Source organism: Zootoca vivipara, chromosome 6 (assembly GCF_965207765.1).
Source record: "Zootoca vivipara chromosome 6, rZooViv2.hap1.1, whole genome shotgun sequence".
NCBI lineage: Eukaryota > Metazoa > Chordata > Lepidosauria > Squamata > Lacertidae > Zootoca > Zootoca vivipara.
This window is the reverse complement of record NC_142589.1, coordinates 51952489-51975668: the sequence shown is the minus strand read 5'-3', so window position 1 is coordinate 51975668 and position 23180 is coordinate 51952489. Positions and strand designations below refer to the sequence as shown.

At 47.1% G+C, this 23180-nt stretch overlaps 1 protein-coding gene across 1 annotated transcript; it reads right to left on the bottom strand.

Moving 5' to 3' along the window:
• Positions 1-121: 121 nt before the first annotated feature.
• Positions 122-19109, bottom strand: PLLP (plasmolipin). Its single transcript, XM_035117529.3, has 4 exons — positions 18648-19109; positions 6107-6280; positions 2701-2823; positions 122-1255 (listed from the first exon to the last, which is right to left on the bottom strand). Exons 1-4 carry the CDS (start codon positions 18783-18785, stop codon positions 1136-1138), a joined length of 555 nt encoding a protein of 184 aa, XP_034973420.1. The 5' UTR covers positions 18786-19109; the 3' UTR covers positions 122-1135.
• Positions 19110-23180: the final 4071 nt, after the last annotated feature.

Below are 23180 nucleotides of genomic sequence, written 5' to 3'. Positions count from 1 at the left end.
AAGTGTTTAACAAGTAAGGACAGGCAGAGGCATTCCCTATGAACTTGTACTACTGAAGGAAGCAAATTAGGTGCCTCTCCAAGCAAATTCAGTGCTGGAAAGCCCTCATTTGACAAAGGTGAAAGATTTATTTACTTTATTTAAAACAAAACTTTTTTTTAGAAATAATAAAATACCTGTGGTCTTGTACCAGAAGCATCCTTGCTACTATGGAACACACTGGGTTAATAATTATACATTATTTACATAATGGCTGCAAGTGGCTGGTATAAAGGGAGGCTGCTGGGTGTGCTTTTTAGTGGGTTTAGTTTTTGGTGAGACGTGCTGGCTTGGCCGTCCCTGGAGATGGGCATCCTCTGGGCTGCTTCACAGGAGCGTGTCCATCCCTTGATGACTGTGTGGCTCAGTGGACCATCTTCCCACTTCAGAGCACTTTGATGTCCCTTTGAACCTGATGCTTGCTCAGTGTAGTCAGCTGACACATTCAGCTGCCGGTCATCAAGTGACGGCAAATACTTGTGCGCACCAGGGTTGTGGAATGCACAAATCTGACCCTGCAACTTTGGATGGTCACCACATGCAGTGGCCTTTAGCAATAAGATCACATGCTGCCAAGGTATGGAAAGGGAGATTCCCACTTAATTTCGACCACTCGATTACTGTTTGTACAGGGCAGTCTCTGCAGAAATATGTGAACCTCCTCCACCAAAAGGCTTTGGGTCAAAAGTGGCATGAGATGCTGAGGTTACTAAATGGGGCGTTACCTATGTTGAATCACTAGTCGTGTGTGTGTGTGTGTGTGTGTGTGTGAGTGAGAGAGAACGAACCAGCCCTTGGGTTGTCTCTTGCTGGCTTTGCAAGGTCCTTTATCTCCATGATTGAGCTGGCCCTTGACCAGACTGAGGATACTAATTAGTGCAAAGTATGGGGTGGGGTGCTTTAACCAGCTATAGATGGTGTTAAAAACACATACAGCATACTCGGCATAGGCCATGCTAAAGCTGTGACCGGGAATAGCGTTCAGAGTACTAGGTCTGGAAGGGAAAGGGGCAGAGGGAAGACACCAAACACCCAAAGGCCCCAGTAGCCACTGTCACCCAGTCAAGTTGTGTTGATTAAAAATGGCCCACAGTCTTCAGGCGTGATTAGAAATTGTTGCTTGGCTGGTTGCTGCGTTACTCCCATATCCCCTCCAGGCTCGAATGCTGAGGCAGGCACTGACCCCGTAGCCAATCATCACCAGGCAAGCAAAAAACTGCAAAAGACAGGAGATGGGGGCATTAATGTCCCAGGAGCTTAGGTGAGTGAGCTGTAGGTCCATCCTGGGTCCCAAGTCATCGTATGATGATTAGATTGTAAATGTGCAGGCAAAGATTGCAGTGGTGGTTTCTACTGAGTTTATATAAGCCTCTGGGAGCCTTTTTGGCTGAAGAGGAATAAAAAAGCTGATGAACCCAACATTTTCTGTGAATATCTCCACTGCCTGCAGTAGAGACAATCAACTTTTCTGCTTAAAATCTCAATTAAAAGTAGCTTGCCTCTTCTGCCATGCTGGTAGCTAGAGTAGCAATTTTAAAGGGGGGGGGGAGATGGAAACTGGTCTTGTGCACAAATCTGCTGGGCATTTATTGGATCATATGGACAGAGGCCAAATGCAGGAGCCAAGTTTCAGCACTGAAGCCTTTCAAAACATCCACTCTGGTGGCTGTTAATAACATAAGAAAAAGTAGCTTCCAACCAACATTCAAGAACCCCACTGCCTTGAGTTCTTACAAGTGAGATGCAAAGAAGGATCTCCCTCTGAACTGTTAAAACCTCAGTCCTAAATGGATTTAACATAAATATGTCCATTTCAGCCCGCAGTGGATTTCAGTAAAAGCATAGTACGAAAATGATAACCTGGAAATTGAGGGCGGTGTGCCAGCATGCCCTTGTCTAGCTCAAACTGGTTAACACAGCATTACACATCACCCACCATGCTGGTGGCTGGCACTGGACTAAGAAGCTGAGTTACTGCAGGGAGGAGGACAGAACACATAATGTAGCTTCAGCTGGATTCCCAGTTACTGAACGTTACCTCATTGCTGGCACTGCAAGCTCTGGATGAGTACACAAAATGATGTGCTAGCACCACATATTTACAGATGGCATTGGAGGGGGTGGGGGGCTGAGTACTGTGGGGGCAATCGGGGTCATCAAACCATGTAGGTATAGAATCGTAGAATTGGAAGAGACCACAAGGGCCATCCAGTCCAACCCCCTGCCAAGCAGGTATGGCAGAAGAAAGGGTGGACTCAGAGTCCTATTCTGATGGGCAGGGATGGGTGAAGCCATCAAATTTGGGTTTTCTCAGTTTTTCACTTTCCCCCTTGTTCAGTTCTCCACATTCCAACACAAATGTATTTTTTTTTAAAAAAAAGTGCTCATGAAAATTCATCAACATTTTAGTGCAACTTTTTCTATGCAATTCCATATTTTTGGCAAAGCAGTTTTCCCCAAAGCATTTTTGTATGTTGTTTTCACTAATGTGTGCACTCTTAGGCACCCTTTGCATTTCTGTGCACTCAGCTTCGCTGGAGAACTGCATGGCAAAATTCAGCAAACTGCGTATTTCAGATGATGCCATTTCTTCCCCCTGCGCCTCCCACCACCCCTGGCAACAAGCGCAACAAGAGAGACAAGTGCAAAGGGTTAACTCACCGACGCAGAGGCTCTTCTGTTGTAGTCTGGTGAGTGCGGCCAGGAGTACGGCTCAACAGAAGCAGCGCTTGTGATGAAAGCTGTTGCGTACAAGACAGACGCAGCAACATTGAATACCACTAGCTGGAAGAAAAAGAGGAGTGTTTAAAGGTGAAGACCAACAGAACACTGGGGAAGGACTGCCACTCTATGAAAAGCATCTCCCTATGTTTCTAACATTCATGACAATTCTCACTGCAGATTGTTCAATTGCAGGTGACCTGGATGCCATGACCTGCCTTATGCATGCGAGCTGGATCTTGCTCTTGCTTCTCGCCCTCATGCTTCAGGTGGGGACTGACTGCATCTTTATAATGTGTGCTTTTCCCTTTTATCTTACAAAAAAAAAAACCTCCGCACGAACATTTTAAATAAGTTGCAAAGCTGCTGCAGGAACTGAGAAGTCTGTATGATCTCACAGGTGTTAGCCAATAAGATGCCCATTTTCTCCCCCGCAAGAGGTTGTTCCTGGAGATGAAAAAGGGCATGCGTTTCCAATCACCTCTCCCACACCCATCTTCCTCCTAAGCAGCCAGGTGCATGAGTTTGCTGCCATGGCACTGCCCTCAGTGTTCCTCCAGGAATGAAGAGATTTTACTTGTAAGCACCCTGTGTTCAAGGAGAATGCAAACAAACTGGCACACTGGTGAAAATTCTAGGATACAAATCCTCAGAGATTGGATACAATAGTTTTGCTTATCCTAGTGAAAAGGATTCTGAGGATTGTTCTGATTCAGATATATAAGACTAGGCAAATATTAGTGTTTATTGGGTGAAGAAGACAGATGTAATATCTATTGGGTAAAGACAGATGTAATAATTTTAGTTATGGGTTGGAAGAAGCTTTACTATGTTTGGTTACAAACTTGGAGCAAGACTATTGGTCCATCTAGACCAGGCATCCCCAAACTTTGGCCCTCCAGATGTTTTGGACTACAATTCCCATATTCCCTGACCACTGGTCCTGTTAGCTCGGGATCATGGGAGTTGTAGGCCAAAACATCTGGAGGGCCGCAGTTTGGGGATGCCTGATCTAGACCATTAATCTTTACTTTGAATGGCAGCAGCTTTCCACAGGATCAGGTAGAGACTTTTCTCCATCACCAGCTACTTGATTCTTTTATGTGAAAATGGAAATTGAACCTGGGTCTCCTGCATGCAATGTATGTGTTTGACCAATGAGCTATAGCCTCTCCCCTGTACAGCAATCATACATTTTTTTCAAGCTCTAGGGGGGGAAATCCTCTGGTTATGCAACTTTGCAGCAGAAATCAAATGTCATCAGTACGGAATGGCTAGTGCCTGTGACCTCACCAATGCACATGCCCCTGCACAGTTCTGTATTTAAAAACAAACAAACAAATCAACTTTCCTCTTTTAAAAAATAAGGTGAATAATTGTTTTTTAAAACCATGGTAATTATGGTGCTGGAGGAGACTCTTGAGAGTCCCATGGACTGCAAGAAGATCAAACCTATCCAATCTGAAGGAGATCAGCCCTGAGTGCTCACTGGAAGGACAGATCCTGAAGCTGAGGCTCCAATACTTTGGCCACCTCATGAGAAGAGAAGACTCCCTGGAAAAGACCCTGATGTTGGGAAAGATGGAGGGCACAAGGAAAAGGGGACGACAGAGGACGAGATGGTTGGACAGTGTTCTCAAAACTACCAACATGAGTCTGACCAAAGGCAGTGGAAGACAGGAGTGCCTGGCATGCTCTGGTCCATGGGTAATGAAGAGTCAAACATGACTAAACAACCAAACAACAACAATTAAAATTAATTTTAGAAAAGACAAGCAGTCCACTTGAAGCATTGGCAGACAAGCAAGTGTAGCCTCCAATTTGCTGGTATGCACCATTCAAACTGTGAAGATAGAAGCAGTCAACATGTTGCACCAGCCTTAATATTTATGTTTGGCTTCATCTTAGATGAAAAAAGCACATGCAATTCTCTAAGTGAGCTGTGTGGAGGGACCCTTCGGTGGACCTTTTCCTGATTGATAAAGGTCCCTTGGACTAGGCCAAAACAAGTGCGCACTTCGCTGATCTGCACAGGACCAACTGCAAGAGTCGCCCATTCAGTTTTGGAATTTTGGCAACAGTTTCTGCTTAGATGGCTGTAGGAATTCTAGTCATACTGGTTATGAAAGTGTAACAATGAGGGCACTGTTCTTTTCCTGTCTCTGCCTTCTGGACTGGCAGAATGGGGAGGTGGCACTTTGCTGTTCCACAGAAGAGAAGGGACTTGCTGAACTGCTGCAGAAATGGAGACTGTTAACTGTTTCCTGCAGGACTCAACTAAGCTGAAGCCCCTGGTGCCAGGGGCAATCTTCACCTGCTTCTGTTAGAATGCTGCAAATTCTGCACCACCTCCTTAAGGCCCATTTTACATTTTGTTAAAACAACAACAACAACCCACAATACTTCTATTTAAACACAAGGTGAAATACACCTATTGTTTAATTCTACTAGACCAGCTGGTGAACATCAGAACCTATCCTGAGCAAAAAGGCTTATATGCCTTACAAATGCACGAATTACAATCAGGCATTAACAGCAGAAGAGAGGCGCAATGGCTGCTCTCTAAAGTATGTGCTCCCTAAAGTTCATTTGTTGGGAACCTTGAGGCTGGTTTACTGCGATGCACTCTATGGGGGGCTGCCCTGGGCCTTGCCCGAAAGCTCCAACTGGGGCAGCATGTCGCAGCCAGACTACTGATGGGGGCACATAGCTGCCAACATGTGACACCCTGGTTAAGACAGTTGCATTGTCTACTACTGAGCCAGGTTTTAAGCCCTTGTGTCAATTTACAAAGCCATTTTTGCCCTTTACACAGCTTTCTGCAGTTTTGATCAATTGATTTCCTGGCGCCTTGGGTACACACGGTTGCGCATGAGCCAAATGTGCACAAACAGAGAGTCCATAGCTGTCAAGTTCTCCCTTTTTTAAAGGGAAATTCCCTTATGCTGAATAGGCTTCCTTGTGAGAAAAGGGACAACTTGACAGCTATGGGAGAGTCGCCTATATATTGTTGCAAACTGCTTTGATTTTTTTAAAAAAAATAATGATGATGATGCAGCAGTGTATACATTAAAAATAAATAAATTGATAAATAGGGAGGTAGTTAGGCTTCCAAAACTTAACAGGAAAGGCCAGACTTCCTGCCACCCCCACTGCCCTCCTGGTGGTTTGATCTACAGTTCCGATCAGCCCTCAGGCAGGCACAGCTGAAAACTGTAGCCCAAACCATCTGGAGGACAGGGGGTGGGGGAGAGGGCTTGGGGTAGGGTATGCCAGAGCACCTGGGAGCTGTAGTCCAAAAGAACTGAAGGCCCCCAGGCTGAGGAAGGGAATTGGGTATACTCACCACAATAGGCCAAGGAATCATGTAGAGCTTCACCTGAAGTTGGAAGAGGTACATCCCAAAAAGGATGACTGTCACCAGCCAGAAGAAGATGGCGACAAACATGACCCACCCGTAGGAAGGGTACGGTTGGTAATATGTATCTGCAATGAGGGCCCACACCAGGCATCCCAGCACCTGCACAACAGAAAAAAAGGGCATTGACAACTTTTGCTAGTGAAGGATATTTTGCAGAGTCGGAGCTGGAAGGTCCACATGGGTCATCTAGTCCAACCCCCTGCAATGCAGGAATCACAGCTAAAGCATCCATGACAGATGACCATCCAAGCTCTGCTTAAAAACCACCAGTGAAAGAGAGTCTGCCAGCTTCTGAGGGAGTCCATTCCACTGCTGGACAGAAAGTTCCTCCTGATCTCCTTTCTTGTCGTTTGAATTCCTCAGTTCGGGTTCTACCTTCGGGAGCAGCAGAAAACAAACTTGCTCCATATTCCATGTGACGGCCCTTTAGATATTTGCAGAGAGCCATCATTTCATCTCTCCGTCTCCTCCAGGCCCAACTCCCTCAACCATTCCTCATAAATAAGGCTTGGTTTCCAGACTCTTGCTCATCCTAGTCATCGCCCTCTGCCCACCTTTCACCTTGTCAATACCCTTCTTAAACTGTGGTGCATGTCATCTAAAAGAGGCAGTAGGTAAGCTGCAACCCCACCACACTACTTCACTCCCAGGGCAAACAGGCATTGCCGCAATATGGTACATTTCACTGTGGCACACAGTTCCACTGAATTTATTCCTAGTGACACAGATGTGCAGAATAAAGGCACCTGGCAACTTTGGCGTAAGCTCTTCATTCTCTCTCAAGCGCCAATGCAATGTACTCCAGGCGCCTGCAAACCGCCTCATGGTGTCTGTGTCCATGGTTACATAGGCACACTCTTGGCTTCTGCTCAGTCACTGGAAGCAACATTATACCTCCCTAGAGGCTGGTTGCCCATTGTCTCTTTCCTGTCTCTCGGGCCTAGTGGGGCACAGCTCCTGTCTGCTCCTGTTGCTGCTTTGGCTAAGTCATCTAGTTCCTTGGCTGCTGGAGAGTAAACAAGCAAGCAAGCAAACAAACAATGTATACTCCAATTTTCTGCCCACAACACACTCGCAACCATAGGAAAAATTCAAAAACAAGCAGCAAAGATGCACATTGAAAACGTTGCCATAAATAAGATTGAAAAGTCCAAAACGACTGCGCAGACTCCCAGCTTGTAGGGACAGCAGTGTGATGTAGCAGTTAAAATAGCCAATGCAATTCTGGGCTGCATCAATAGGAGTATAGCATCTAGATCAAGGGAAGTAATAGTACCACTGTATTCTGCTCTGGTCAGACCTCACCTGGAGTACTGTGTCCAGTTCTGGGCACCACAGTTCAAGAAGGATACTGACAAGCTGGAACGTGTCCAGAGGAGGGCAACCAAAATGGTCAAAGGCCTGGAAACGATGTCTTATGAGGAATAGCTTAGGGAGCTGGGTATGTTTAGCCTGGAGAATAGAAGGTTAAGAGGTGATATGATAGCCATGTGCAAATATATAAAAGGATGTCATATAGAGGAGGGAGAAAGGTTAGATTCAATGGATTCAAACTACAAGAAAGAAGATTCCACCTAAACATTAGGAAGAACTTCCTGACAGTAAGAGCTGTTCAACAGTGGAATTTGCTGCCAAGGAGTGTGGTGGAGTCTCCTTCTTTGGAGGTCTTTAAGCGGAGGCTTGACAGCCATCTGTCAGGAATGCTTTGATGGTGTTTCCTGCTCAGCAGGGGGTTGGACTGGATGGCCCTTGAGGTCTCTTCCAACTCTATGATTCTATGGGACTGGTTGGTTTCTGCACCCCCACAGAGAACCCTGAGTTCACCAGCTGGAGGCAAGTGTAAAACGGTGGCTTAGAAAGTGGAGACATCAGGTTAAGGATGAGGACACTTCACACCATCTTCAAAGTTTTCATATCCCTCTGATAGGGAGGAGGTAGAGGAGGAGGAGAATGAATGGTGCAGTTAAAGGAGCTGGCCAGGGGCTTGATTTACCGCCGGTGACTCCACAAAAGTCTTTCATTGCTGGTGGCCATGAAAGAGGCACTATGTGGCCAAAGAGACATTGTCTCTGGCACAAACACTCTGGCTCTCTCCTGTTGCTTCGATCTGGACAAAGCCTTCTCTTTCAAGCCTCTGCTTCCCTGCCTCCACAATAGCTACCGGTATTAAGGGGGGTGGGACTATTGATAATGTTGTGGTTGGTACAGGAGGCCAAACACACAGTTGAAATTCTGCACTGAGCTTTACTAGAGGTGGCCAGCCACAAATTTGGCATGTAATTCATGGCAAGTGAGGGGAAGGGGGTTCTGATTTTGAGGAGGGAGGAGAAAGGAGATATTCCCGTGGCAGCCAACTTCCTGCAGCAGCCTGACTTCTGTCATTAGTCCTGCTATATTAACTTTAGCAAAAAGATAAAGCTATTTTCAAATCCAGCTTGATCGTTATCAGATTGCCCATTCCTTGGGGCATCAAGCGCAGCCATGCACGATCCAGCACTAAAGGCTATTGAAAGGCTGGCACTGGCAGGGCACCCGGGCACCCTGCACTCTGTAGGACCCACATCAGACTGACTGCAAACCGAAGTGTGGAGGAGAGGACGGCGGGGTGGGATAGGGATGGGCCAATACATCAACTTTGGTTTCTCTCAGCTTCTCTCTTCTTTGTTCAATCTGAAGTTTACATTCTCTGTATGTCCATATCAGTTTGTAAAAAAAATTAAAAGACAGGATGAAAGTCCTCGTGAAAATTCATCAACAGCCTAGTGCAAATTTATCCTAATGTATTTGCAAAGCAATTTCTCATAATAAAATCTGGTTTTTAATACATGCATGTTTGTGCACATTAAACGGCTGGAGAAATTACACTTCAAAATTCAGAGAAGTGTACATTTCAAAGGATGACTATTTTAGTTCACACTTTGTTTTGAAAAGTAAAAAAGTAGGCAAGTCTGCCTTTAAACAACAACACAATCAACTTTCTCCCCCATCTCTGGTTGGACAAAGCCCTGTTCGGCCCTGGTTTAAAAACAAGTAGGAAAGTAACTGGTCTCTCACAGCCTTGCAGGTGGGATGGTTACCAGAGGCAGCTGGGCTTGGAGACCCCTCAGGCATCCTCCTCCATTGTGTGCATCATATCTACAAGCACAGTGCAGCAGCAGTAAAAGCTAATGCAATTATAAGCTGCATCAACAGAAGTCTAGTGTCCAGATCAAGGGAAGCATGTAATAGTACCACTCTATTCAGCCTTAGCCAGACCCTTGGTCAGTCCTGTGTCCATTTGTGGACTCCATGGTTTAAGAAGACTATTGACAAGCTGCAGTGTGTGCAGAGAAGGGTGACCAAGATGATACAGGTTCTGGAAATCAAGTCTTATGAGGAACAGTTTAAGGACTTGGGAATGTTCAGCCTGGAGAAGAGGAGACAGATGGGAGAAATGATAGCCATCTTCAAATATCTGAGGAGCTGTCCCCAGTAGATGGTGCAAGCTTGTTTTCCACTCCTGAGGGGAGGACCTGAACTGATGGATTCGAGTAACAAGAAAGAAGATTCTAACTAAACATTAGGAAGAACCTTCTGACAATAAAAGCCATTTGACAGTGGAGCAGACTCCCTTGGAAGGTGGTGGACTCTCCCTTCCCGGGAGGTTTTTGAACAGAAATTGGATAACCATTTGTCAGGGACTCTTGAGCAGTGATTCCTGCAACTCAGGGTGTTGGGCTAGGTTATCCAGGGGGTCCCTCACAATTATGATTCTATGAAGATTCATACCCATAATACTATCAGGGTGGTCATAGGTTTTCAATAGTTTTTACATATGGAAAAGTTTGGGGGCAGATGTACTGCATGTCCAGTTAGTGCATGGCCCTGAAACCCTCTAACTTTTTATACCACATATGTTCTGGCTTGCCTGTTTTTTGTCCAGAGGGCAATAATGCAATGGCATTGGGGAAGTGTCACAGAACATTTCCATCCTCAGGCATTCATTGCCTCCTTCCCCACCCCCACCCCCTCCTGCCTACTACTGATCCAGCTCCCTTTGTTTCCTTCATGGATACATTCCAAAGAAGCAAAAAGCAAAACAAAAAGCAAACGAATTGTGGGCAGGGCAGCTAATACCAGCTATTTTCATTGTGCAGAGGAGGATAGCTCTGGGGTGTGTGGTCAGTTGGGGAGGGCTTTGGGATTTGAATATTTTTGCAACTGTCACTTCGGGCAGAGATTGGTGAATCCCAGCTGTTTCCCCCCACCTTTGCCATGTCACTGTTTGCTGTTCTGTGCCATGCAGAGCTGGTCCTACCATTGAGCAGAGTGAGGCAACTGTCTCAGGCAGTCGGTTTGGGGCCACATAAAAAGGCACTCTTATTAACTATAAAAAGCACTTAACTATTAAAGCGCCCAGAAACTGCTCAGGAGGAGGAGGGAAATGAGAGCAGCTTAGCAATATATAGCATGATAGAATTGGGGTGCTGGCATGGATGTCATCTTTGGATTTCACCCCCAAACATAGAAGGAACGAGTCAGACCAGTTTGTTAAGTGGCCCAAGCCAAGTCCATTAAGCATCTTTTTACATGACTAAAGAATTGGCCCAGGACAGGTGTGTTGTCATAGAAATTACTGGCTAGTGATGCTTCCAGAAGAAGGGGCCAGACTTTCCTCCTTCACCTGATTGTAGGCAATGTCATTCTGGGGGTAGGAGAAGAGCAGGTCAGTCTTTTCTAGTCTTGTCTGAAGCTGGGAAGTCACAGGTGTGCGCTGGCACCTCTGAAGTCTCCCATTACTTGGGGAGTGGGGTGCATGTAACAATACAAATTAAGGACAGGGCAGGATAATGGAGCCTGCCTCTCTGGTGTGCAGCCACAGCAAACCTAAGCTGAAAAACGTGTTATGAACCCCTTGGAGTTGTGTTTTTACCATACACATTGCACGCACATGCTTAAAACAAAATGCGATATTGTGGAATATGCTCAGAGAAATCTGAGAGACCAAATCCCCACTCAACTATGAAGGCTCACCTTCTTGAGATAAAATTAAAAAATTCCTTCAGTAGCACTTTAAAGACCAACTAAGTTTTTATTTTGGTATGAGCTTTCGTGTGCATGCACACTTCATCACACTTCTTGAGATAGTTTGTCAGTCTTTGGTCTCTCTCTCTCTCTCTCTCTCTCTCTCTCTCTCTCTCTCTCTCTCTCTCTCTCTCTCTCTCTCTCTCTCTCTCTCCTTAACCCCACAGAATTATCGTGAAAATATTTTTTTTAAATATATTTTATTAATTTTCCAATTAAAACCAATTATATCACATTCATTATTTCAAATTATACACATATATATATCAATCAAACCGAATGTTATGCCAAATCGTCTAAAGAATTTTTTATTTGGGTTCCCATGCTTCAAGAAATTGGGGATTCCTCGCAACCGTCCACTGCCGTCTTTTTTCTAAAGTTCAAATCGTCCTCCAAGTTCATAATAATCCAGATCTTCCCCTTACAGTCACATAGATGTTTTCCACTTTCAACCGATTGTTTCCCAGCTGCTGAGATAAATATCAAACGAGGTTTCACAAATGTTCTTTCTCCTGTGTGGGTTAATCAGTCCAGCCTCCCCATAAATCTTCTTAGTCTGGAGCTCCCTGTTGCGTCGAAGCAGCGCCATCTTAAAAAGCTCAAATCACTTTCGTTTTCTCTCATAGCCATGAAGATTAACGATCTTTATAAAATTTACAGCTTTTCCAGGCAGAAGACCCAAACATCAAACCATAAACTCTTGGTAAATTAATGGATCTCCTTGCCCTATAGCTGAACTTAGCTTCAGGTCGCTGCTCCAATTCAAAGTGCGTCACAGCTCATAAATCCTCCGGACGCGTCCAGGACTCCTTCCGTCCGACTAGGGGGGGGGCTTTTCTCATCGGCAACTCCACATCTTTAAAAAATATGCTCAGTAACAACAGTTTATAAAGTTCAACTCACACAGTCTTTTGCTTCTCTTTCACTCCAAACAAGCCAGGACATCGCGTCTGGGAAGGTACGAAGTAACTCATATGAAGAAAAATAAAACTCCATTCCCTTATCGCTCCGTCCCCATCAATCCTTCTTCCAGATGATATACAGCCTTTAACTCCTCTCCCTCAGCAGCATAGATTTCTCAGCAGTAAACAGCGCTTCTTCCCCTCCTTCTGAAGTATGTCCATAGATTTAAGCCTAATTATCTTCTTTAACCATGGAAATCCCCGCCATGCAGATTAGCGTCCGGGAGTCCTGGCCCTCGTAAGTGCTTTTCAGCCCAAGCTCCCCCCACTCCATAAACAGTCGGAGTGGGTCTGGGGGCATCGCGGGCCAGCGGCCCCTCTCCGTAACCCCCGGAGAGGGTAGGGGGTTGCCATTTACTCCCCTAGCAACCGCCAAATTCCTTACGAAGGTCAGAGGGATGGAAAACAGGTCCGCCATTCCTGCCGGCGGAAACCGGAACCCAGAATTATCGTGAAAATAAAATGGGGATAAGAGAAACAGCCACATGCACTCTCCTGAGTTCCTGGGAGGAAGAGGCAGCAGCAAAGGTAAACACGAAAGAACAACAGTTGAAGCTCCCATTAGGAGATAATGCAAGGGGCATTTGAAGGGACACAAACTCACCCCAGAGCCCTACTCCTCCCCCCACATGCCTCTAAGGGCCAATCCAGGTGGTATTTTTTGAGGAAGCATGAAGTCAGAAGAAGTATCCTCCTCAATAGGAGCAGACCGACTTTCACCTTGCCAGATCTACCTTATTCTTCACTAGGACCCCGAAGCCCAACAGCTGGGACCAGACGCAAAATTGTTGGGCTGCTAGCTGAGGTGTGGCAGTCGGGTGCTTATTCAGAGTATTGAAGGGAAGATTTCAGGGCCCATGGAAAAATACAGGCTACGTTTCCTTTCCAAGCCATAGCCTCACCTGGGATAGAGGCATTAACATGACAATAGGTGCTGACACCCCATCTAAGAGGAATTCTGGGACTGGGCAGCATTAGTGCCAACTTCCTGGGGCCCTGGGTGTCCGAGCACCCACCAAATTCTCCTAGCTGCCGGGTACTCGCAAATTTCAGTGCCAGGGCCATGCACACCGCATGGCACCCACAGCCCTGGACACCCACAATCGCAAGGCCACGTTGCCACTCCTGCTGGGCAGACAGAAGGTTGCCAGGGCTATTGGGTAGAAAGTGACAGGAAAAGAGTGTCTTAGGCAAGGTCTGCTGGGGGGGGAAAGGGAGAGGCTGGCTGAAGGCCGGCTGGGTTTGACTCCAGGGTTGCACTGCTGTGAGGGACAAGCCCATCTTGAAATGACCATGCTTTAAGTTCTGGATTCCCTCCATGTAAGCTGAAGATGTAAAGATGTGAATAAACCATATTTCTTAAAGCTATGGCAATCTCTGCCATGTCATTTCTCCAAAGAAGTACTAATCCTGGAACCCTGGGAAACGTGCTGTTGCTCAGCAGAGATTGGAGGTGGCACCCAGCTTTATTCATTCTTAATATGTAAAGCCGAAAGCAGACGCTTTTGGTTCACACCTGATCTAACCTGTATTTTTTTTTTCACATAAAAAGTTCAGTAAAATATTGGGGGTGGGGGGTGGTGGAATAGAACAGGCAGAAGATCCTTAATGAGCTACTCAGGGAGCCTTATGAAACTGCACCCGCAGTTTCAGCTCTGGTCAGAAACTGTTCTTCTCTGTCTGCTCAAACTCCTCATTAGCCCAGCCCGTGCTTCTTTCTGCAGAGCACTGACCTCAGACTGCTGCTGCAGCAGCAGGTGGGTTGCCAAGTCAGAAACTCATCCACAGGCATTATCACAAAAGTTCTTTTGTCTGTCCCCAAGCTTCTGTGGTGGTGCCACCAGGGCAGGACTTGGGGGCAGAGGTCTGGGGCCCAAGTCAGCATATCAAGCAAGGGAGGCGGGGCAAATGCAGAAGAGCAGATGCTCCACTTATTTCAAGAATGTGGCACAACACACACCACCATCTAAAGCACCTCCCACTCCAATAGGATCATGAAGTCCAGAGCGTGGAATTACATAACCGTACAGATATTGCACATTTGCAGTGATTGAACTGGGCCCAATTTGCAAACAATATGAAGCTGAACAATGGCTAAGCGTGAGAACACAGGAGTGTGGGGACTTAGCAAAAATCATGGCTGCTTCATTACCCCCACTCCACCCCCGCCGTTGCACCATGGTTTAGCATTACATCCCAACCCTGGTTCATGGTTCATCTCCCCCAGCCAAACCACAAGCAACAAGCCAAGAAGAAAACTTCCCCACAGGTCATGGCTTGTATGCAGAGACAGCAAAACACCAGCCTGGGTTTGGACACAATGCTAAGCCAAACCATGGCTCAGCTCTAGTTAGCGCAGCAGGAGGAGGAAGAGCAAGATGGATTACAAACAGCCCAGGGGGCGGTATAAGGCGTCAGCTTCCTCCTCCTCTGATTCAGTACTGCCATTAACAAATTCAACAGGGAGGCGGCAGAGACCAAACCGGAATTTGTTGGCTCCACTACTTACTAGCTCTGGCGCCACCTACTGTTGTCCTCCCATCCTTTGCCTCACCTTAGCCACCACTGGGCTTGGCTTGGTGTTAATTCTGTAGGTTGTGATAATTACAAGAAAGGAGGTTCTGAAACAGCATTAGGAAGACCTTTCTGACTGTAAGAGCCATTTGACAGTGGAACAGACTTCCATGAAAGGTGGTAGACTCTCCTTCACGGGAGGGTTTTAAGCAAAGGTTGGGTGGCCATCTGTCAGGGATTATTGAGCTGTGATTCCTGCACTGCAGGATGTTGGACTTGATGGCCCTTGGGGTCCCTTCCAGTATTACAGTTCTATGATTTCATGATTTTCCTCCGCTTCTGAAGAGACCTTTACACCAGGCAACTGCCTTTTTCCACTTAAGAGGTAGATGCCTCTATGCTGAAATCAAGTGAACCTTGGGTGCACACATATGATCGCACCTTTTAGCAGCCTGGAAGAAATGAACACACTCCTATTCTGTAGTCAAATTCATAGAATTGTAGAGTTGGAAGGGAGCCAAAGGACCATCTAGTCGAACCCCTGCAATCCAACTCAACAGGCATGTTTTACAACTCACCAACCCAGCTGTGGACAATAGTTAATTTATTGAGGGGAAAGGAAAGAACAAAGCCTTTATCGCCCTGACTTTTGCTATGACTGCATGGCTAAAGTGTGAAAATAGCCCATTAAGGCCGACTCTCTCTACATCCACCTTTGCCTACCTATGCTCCCCATCCCTTTGGGGCCACAGGCCCCATCAGCCCCAGCCAGGAGAGTTTGGCTCCCAAACATCTGGATGGGCACCAGGTTGGCAAATATTGGTCTACACCCCCCCACACACACACACCAGAACTAATTTGTGAATCTCCTCTCATGTAAATTTCAAGGCGATTTAAAATAATGCAAGGAAAACAACTAAAATAGGTTTTAAAGTAATATATAAAACTCCAACCATTAAAGGTAGGTTTTAAAACAATACAAAGACTGACATCACACATACTCCAGCTGGGACAAAAATGTCTCCAATTGTTCCCAGAGAGAGCACAAATAGCAGGAACTTCTTGTATCTTAGCCAGCAGCCACGCTGTTCCTCAAAAGAGAATGAGGCTAGGGGGTCCAGAGGCAGTACAGGACCACCTTAACCACAGGAGGCAGAAGAAACAATTCTTTAATGCTTGCCTTTTGCAAAAACAAACCACACCAAAACATCCTATCCAAGTCCTTTGCTCTCAGGCTATTTGGGAGGGCGTCAGGGCGATGAATAGAGGCTTTGCCCCACCCTCATCACCTTCCAAGACATGGATGGGTAAATTGTCTGTAGAAAACCCTACATGATCTGCACTGGAGGTGTGTTGTGCTGTGTGTATGTGTGTGTGTTGTTGATGATTTTATTATTTATACCCCACCCATCTGGCTGGGTTTCCTGCCTGCCTGCTTCCCCACAACCACCATCCCAATGAATCCCTCCTTTTCTGACACATCTGTGCCCTGTGAAGCTGGGGAAAGGGAGACAAATTCTACCCAACAGCCTTCCCCAACCTGGTGCCCTCCAGATGCTTAGGATGGCAACTCTGACATTCTATTCATTTAGGAAATTTATTAAATTGCTTCATACTAAAAAAATAAAACAAAACCTCAATGCAATAGACAAACAAAAATTATATGCAATACATTCCTAACACGGGCGTAGCCAAGAGGGGTCAGGAAGGGGCAGCTGCCCTCCCTAAATCAATAAAAATAACATAGCTAACTAAGGTTCTGCCCACCCCCCACAAAAATTCTGGCTACGCCCATGACCCATGACACAATCCCATTAAAATACCATTGTGCTGTCCCCAGATAAATGGTGGCCAGGATTCAGTTATTCTTCTGAGAAGACAGATTGCAATTAAAATACGTCTTCCAAAGTTTCATAGCCTGTCGGATATCCACCAGAAAGAAGTTCCATAACAAGGAAAAGGTATTTTATGCATGCTCAGAAATACTTCTTGCCTTACATGTCTACTACGGCTGCAAATATTGGTCCAAAACATCTGGACAACACCAGTTAGAAAAACCTTTTGTACATTTTTGGAGTGTGGGGTGAGTTGCCTCTTGTGACACAAGTTTGGGGAAAAGTTTGTCCCTCTTCTAGAGTCATTCCCATTTGGGTACTCTGTGGGACAGCCGGACGCAAACTTGGTGGGGATTGAATAAACCCTCAGTCAGAACCAGAAGCCTCCTGAAAATATGTAGAAGTTGCCTCTCCTGTCCTCCCCAACCCAACTCTGGTATTCCAAATCACTGTTTGACCCACCCACAGCCCCCCAAACAACAGTCTGTGCTTGTTTTAATGAATCTTCTGTGTGTGGTTTTAGGAGAGGCTGGAGATGGTTTATTAGTACACACACACAGCGCCCATGTGCATAGCACTTTACAAAGAAGGAGAGACCCCAGTAAATAACTAGAAAACAGAGGCAATGGAACCATAGAACTGCAGAGTTAGAAGGGACCCCAAGGGTCATCTAGTCCAACCCCCTGCAATACAGGAATCACAGATGTTCTACTCTATTCCTCTGTACATAAACATAAGAGCTGGGTTAGAGCCACAATCTGGAAATGTTTGCACACAAACAAGAGAGCTGCGTGCACAACAGCTCTGAGCGCAGATGTCTGCAAAGTCCCTTGTGAAATCAATGGCTAGCATTGGAAGAAGGGATCCCAGAAAATGAAATCATTTGGAAAGCCAACTTCCCTGGAATTCAAAAAGTCTGAGATGACACTAGTATATGCGGGGCGGAAAGCTCTTCTCTCTTGGCTGGGAACTTGGCAAGGATTGTTATTGTTACACAGGAGATACAGTAGCTCCAGAATTCAGTTCTCCCACTGTAGCCCAAAATTACGCAGGCGAAAAGGTATGCTGTACATACGTAGGAGCACTCTTTGCTTTCCTGGCCCAAAGTATTTTCACAGCAAGAGCCAAGATGTGGAGGAAGCCCATTACACCCACTCACCCTCCAATTTTTTGCAGGTTAAATTATCTGCATTGGAGCAAGAACCAGTCCTACCTCCCTGGGGCACCCTGCACAGCCACCTCAAGGTGCTAGTCCCCGTTTTCAAGCCCTTTGCTGCTTGGTGCAAAGCAGAAGAGGGCAAAGCAAAGCAGCAAGCAGGTGCAATTGACGCTGCTCTGCCCGACTTCATTCTGCATCCCTCCACTCTGCCCACGATTCTTCTGCCCTGGGGTCAACTCACAAACCCCCAGCTTCTCTTCTGCCTGGAAAGAGGGCTTCATCCAGGAGTCTTTTCCAGCCTTCTTTGGAATCACAAGATCATAGGACATGGAAGGGACTCCCCCCCCCAAGGGTCATCTAGTCCAACCACCAGCAATGCATCACAGCCGAAGAATCCAACCTCTGCTTAAAAACCTCCTAGGAAGGAGAGTCCCACCACCTTCCGAGGTAGCTGCTGAGGACCTTCTGCATGCCAAGCAGCTGCTCTGCCGCTAAGGTAGCGCCAATTCCCCAACCCCTTATGCTGCAGGGGGGACAAACAGACAAGCGATCTGCCTTAAGGGAAGGTCCCACCCTGCCCCGTCCTGATAATAGTGCGGTGGGGTAGCTCATCTGGACTTCTGGAAACCCTCTTTCGACGGTAAGGGTTATCATCAGATGACTTCCCTCCTTTCAGAAGTGGGGAGCCAGTTCTGCCGGATTTGGACCCCCCTCCCTGTTCCGACGGCCCCCCCCCACCGCGCTCCCGCCAACGAGCGAGGGAAAGGGAGTCTAGCCTGACGCGCCTGGCCGCTACGGAGCCGCTGGGAGAGGACGGCACTCTGCAGGCGCTCAGAGACACCCTCTTCTCGGAAGACGCCTCTCTCGGCCGCAGGATCGAGAAGGAAGGATGGGAAAAGGAAGGAGCTTTTTTGGGGGGGGGGTCGACTCACGATTTCCACGATCATCAGGACCCCGAAGAGGGAGCGGAGGAAGTCGAGGTCCACCGAGGAGGAGCGCAGCAGCCCACCGCCCTGAGCCCCGGCGGGGGTGCTGGTCCGGGTACTGACTTTGGCCGGGAACTCGGGCATCCTGAGGCTGCGGTCGGCGCCCCCCGGAGGGGGATCGGGCCACGAGAGGGGCCGGCGGAGCGGAGAGTCGGGCTGCTGCTGCTGCTGCTGGGGATGCCTCGGAACGCTGGTCCAGGTGCCTCGAAGGCGCGTCCGCCGAGTAGAAGCAGCAGGAGGAGGAGGGAGGCAGGCAGGCAGGGCAGGGCGCCGCCGCCGAGCGCCCAAGCCCCCGGAGGGCGAGCCCAGCCGCCGCCAGGCAGCCGGCTTAACCCTTTCCCGCCCTCGGGTTGCCACTTTCCTGGAACAAGCCCTGCAGCTTTGGAGACCGCAGCTTTCTCCGCAGGGAACTCTTTCCTTGGCATCAGAACGTTGGTCTTATCATAGACTCTTAGAATCATTGAATTGCACAGCTGGAAGGGACCCCCAAAGGTCATCCAGTCCAACCCCCTACTGTGCAGGAAGTACAGATAAATAATTCCAGGCATACAGGAGTGCCAACGTGGCCCCGCGACCGTGTGAGCCCAGGGCCGTGGGTCCCATGCAGTGTGCATGGCCCTGGCCCCTGGGACCGAAATGTGCCCCTTCATGCAGAATTTTGTGGGCCCCAAGGAGTTGGCTCCCATGCTGGCAGATGGCCTTCCGACCTCGGTTTAAAAATCTCCAATGAATCTCAGAATCATCGCCTAATCGTAGAGTTGGAAGGCCCAACTCAACACAGGAGTCACCCTTTCTTTCTCTCACACCTGCAAAGGACCTTTGCTTTGTGCCACTCCTCAAAAGCCTCCCTTCTCCTCCTGACATAGCAAAATGGGGGCAGGGGGAGGAAGCACCTTGAACCACATGGGCCTTACTCCTGGATGACAAATTATGTTAATTATTGACATAGGACGCTGCACTGTACCTTATCCAACTGATAGTCCATCTAGGTCAGTATTGTCAACACTGACTGGCAGCAGCTGTCCAGGGTTTCAGGCAAGGGACATTCCCAACCTTACCTGGATGTTGCCCAGAATCAAACCTGAGACCTTCTGCATGCAAGGCAGATGTTCTAGCCACTGAGCTACCCAACCTCCCAAGGATGCCTGCTCCTTCGTTCCTTTTGATAATGAAATTCATCTTAGTAGAATATTCATGTCTTTGTGTTGGTGGTCAATCCAGCCCATTCTGCCTGCAGGAAGGGCATGAAAGGAGGATAGAAATGCACTTGCCTCGCTTTTGACCTTTTCCCTGCTTCTGAAGAACCACCTGCTATGTGAGCAAGGAAGGGTGGAACCCTAAGCACAGTTTCTGCAGAGCACCTCCTGAACTCAGTCCGATTTACTGAGCAAAAGTCAGGTGTAGCTAACTTTTCAGGGGGGGGGGGGCTGCATCCCACTGCTCAAGCCCTCCAGTCAAGTTCCTTTGTAAGGCAATGTTCTTAGCTGGCCACTTCAGTGTCCTCATCAGCATCCCCAAAGAATAAGCCCAGGCTGCAAGAGCGACATCCAAGTACTGGTGTTTTCCAGGCTAATGTATGGGCCTTCCCACCCCCACCCCTAGCTGTTGGGTAAGAGAACAATAGCCAGAGGTTGTGTGTGAGCTGAGCTGGAAGCAGGCTGGCAGCTGGAGACAGACGTGCTTGTGCTGTGCTGCATCCAAAGCTGGGACTAATGGAGATGCAAGATCTGTTGGGGTGTTCATGCTGTGAGCCCCACTATCTTGTGCTCAGGTTGGGTATATGTGTAAATCAAATCATATATCCTAAAGCAGGAGTCAGCAAACTTTTCCAGCAGGGGGCTGGTCCACTTTCCCTCAGACCTTGTGGGGAGCCGGACCATATTTTGAAAATAAAAATAAAAATGAACAAATTCCTATGCCCCACAAACAACCCAGAGATGCATTTTTTAAAAAAGGACACATGCTACTCATGTAAAAACACACTGATTCCTGGACCATCCGCAGGCCAGATTTAGAAGATGATTGGGTCGGATCCAGCCCCCGGGCCTTAGTTTGCCTACCTATGTTCTAAAGATACCATAGCCTCTCTCCCAACCATTATTCTTGGGAAACCAAACTCTGGTCAAGCAGTGGAACCTCTGGATTTTCTCAGCACTTGGAGACTTGGGTGGTGAGTGTCGTAGTCTCATTGTTGAGCAACAACATGCAGAGCTCAGTGGAGTGGGAGACCAGCCAACCGGCAGAGTCTCTGAGATGGACTTACCTGGAGGCAGAGTCAGCATCCAAAGTCAGGGCCAGGCAAACAGCAATCCATGTGGTCAGACAGTCCAGGGGTCAGGGAATTCAATGATCAAGGCTCACAGGAAGTAGCAAGGAAGGGCCAGGATCTACAAGCATTGCTTCCTGCATCTGACTGCTGCTGGAAGCTCTGCTTAAGAGGCTTGAAGCCAGCTGATTCTCACCAGTGCCTTCTCCTCTGTGTCCTTGAAGGCTGATCAGCTGCAGGTGGAGTCTTTCCACCTTCTCCCCCTTCAGACTGCTATTCAGCTGGTGAAGCTGACTCCTGGCCCATGGCAGCAAGTAACAATATCTGTCGGAGGGTAGCCACAGGGATTATTTTATTCCATCGTGTGAGCTGGTGTGCTTTTTGTGGTTAGACAAGGAAAATTAAGTGACCTTATGTGTTTCTCTATTTGCATTGGCTGCCCAGGAAATTAAGAGTAGGGTTGCCAGACTCAATAGAGGACAGGACTTCTGTGCCTTTAATTGCCCTACTCTCTTTTGAGTCTGGAAACCTTAAAGAGAAACCAGCAGACCCTTTGCTTGGAAATTAAACAAAGGATCTGCTGGTTTCTCTTTAAGGTTTCCAGACTCAAAAGAGAGCAGGGCAATTAAAGGCACAGAAGTCCTGTCCTCTATTGAGTCTGGCAACCCTAATTAAGAGCCAAAGTTGTGGATGTCTTTTTTTCTTTGTTATGGCTTACAAATAAAATTGTTACTACTTCTACTTTGAGACAGGTTCCCATAAATGGTGGCTGGGGTGTCACCCTTATGGCAGAGTCTATCCCTTCCACTCATAAGGAAGCTGGCTTGTGCCAGCCCCCAAATCTCAAAGCAGACCTGGAAAGTACGCACAGACGCTCTGCCCAGAGAACAGAGAAACCATTGGAGCTTCATGCTGGAGACAATTAATTTTCAACAGAGCAGAAAATGGCCTGAGAAACATACCACTCTGTCCGGCATACACAAGCATTTTCTTTGCCACAGGTTGCCTCTGATCAAACGGGTTTGGCAGGTCTCAGAAAACTATGCAACCCCCACTCCTTTAAAACTAAAACAGAGCCTTTTCTGATGATAGACTGCACTAGTCTGATGCCCTCTAGAGCAGGCATCCCCAAACTCAGTCCTCCAGATGTTTTGGGACTACAAGTCCCATAATCCCTGCCCACTGGTCCTGTTAGCTAGGGATGATGGGAGTTGTAGTCCTAAAACATCTGGAGGGCTGAGTTTGGGGGTGCCTGCTCTAGAGGTACCCAGTCCCAGTCAGCTTAGCACTATGTTGGGGATGGCTGCTGTAGACCCTTGCCTTTCCCTCTATCTATCTATCTATCTATCTATCTATCTATCTATCGTCCAGCAGCACCTTAGAGACCAACTAAGTTTGTTCTTGGCATAAGCTTTTGTGTGCATGCACACTTCTTCAAATACCTTCAGATACTTTCCCTTAGTGGCAGAGTTAGGGTGTGGTCCGAGCCCCCAGAAAATGCTGTAGTGTGTGGTTTAATGGTTAGAGTGTCCGACTGTGGTCTGGTAGAGACCAGGGTTCAAATCTCCCCACTCGGCCTTGAAGCTCACTGGGTGACCTTGCAGGGCAGTCACTGCCTCTCTGCCTAATCTACCTTGCAGGGTTGTTGTGGAGATTAAATGAGGAGGGGGATAAGAACCATTTATGTCACCTTGAGCTCCTTGGACTATAAATACAATACAGTACATAAATAATAAGTAAAACTAGGGGTGCAGATAATACCCAACTTGGCCATTCCTGGAATGCTGGATTTGAATCAGGCTCACAATGGTTTCAAATCCTCCCTGGGGGGCAGAGGAGATCTGTGACTTGATGGTTTTATTGCTATTATTATAATTTGAAAATACAGAGGGTGCTCCACATTTGATCAAGGATGGGGAAGAGGGTGTTCAATGTTTCCCCCTCTTTATTATTTTATTAATTCATTAAAATACCACTCCAACCCTACATTAATTAATTAATTGATTAAAATATTTACAACCTTAGCCCTATATTAAACTAATATTGGGGCAGGATATGAGAATACATTTGAAATGATCATAAAATTAATAAAACAAACAAATGAAAAGCAAAATTAAAAAATTCCTTCAGTAGCACCTTAAAGACTCAGACTAACATGGCTACCTACCTGTAAATGAAAAGCAGATAAAATAGTTATGAAAATGCCAATACAG

Coding starts and splice junctions, on each gene's coding strand:
- PLLP (XM_035117529.3), bottom strand. CDS start 18,785: ATGCCCGAGTTCCCGGCCAAAGTCAGTACCCGGACCAGCACCCCCGCC. Junction 2,824..6,106: donor TGATTCCTTGGCCTATTGTG/GTGAGTATACCC, acceptor TTTTTCTTCCAG/CTAGTGGTATTCAATGTTGC. Junction 1,256..2,700: donor ACAGAAGAGCCTCTGCGTCG/GTGAGTTAACCC, acceptor TGTCTTTTGCAG/TTTTTTGCTTGCCTGGTGAT.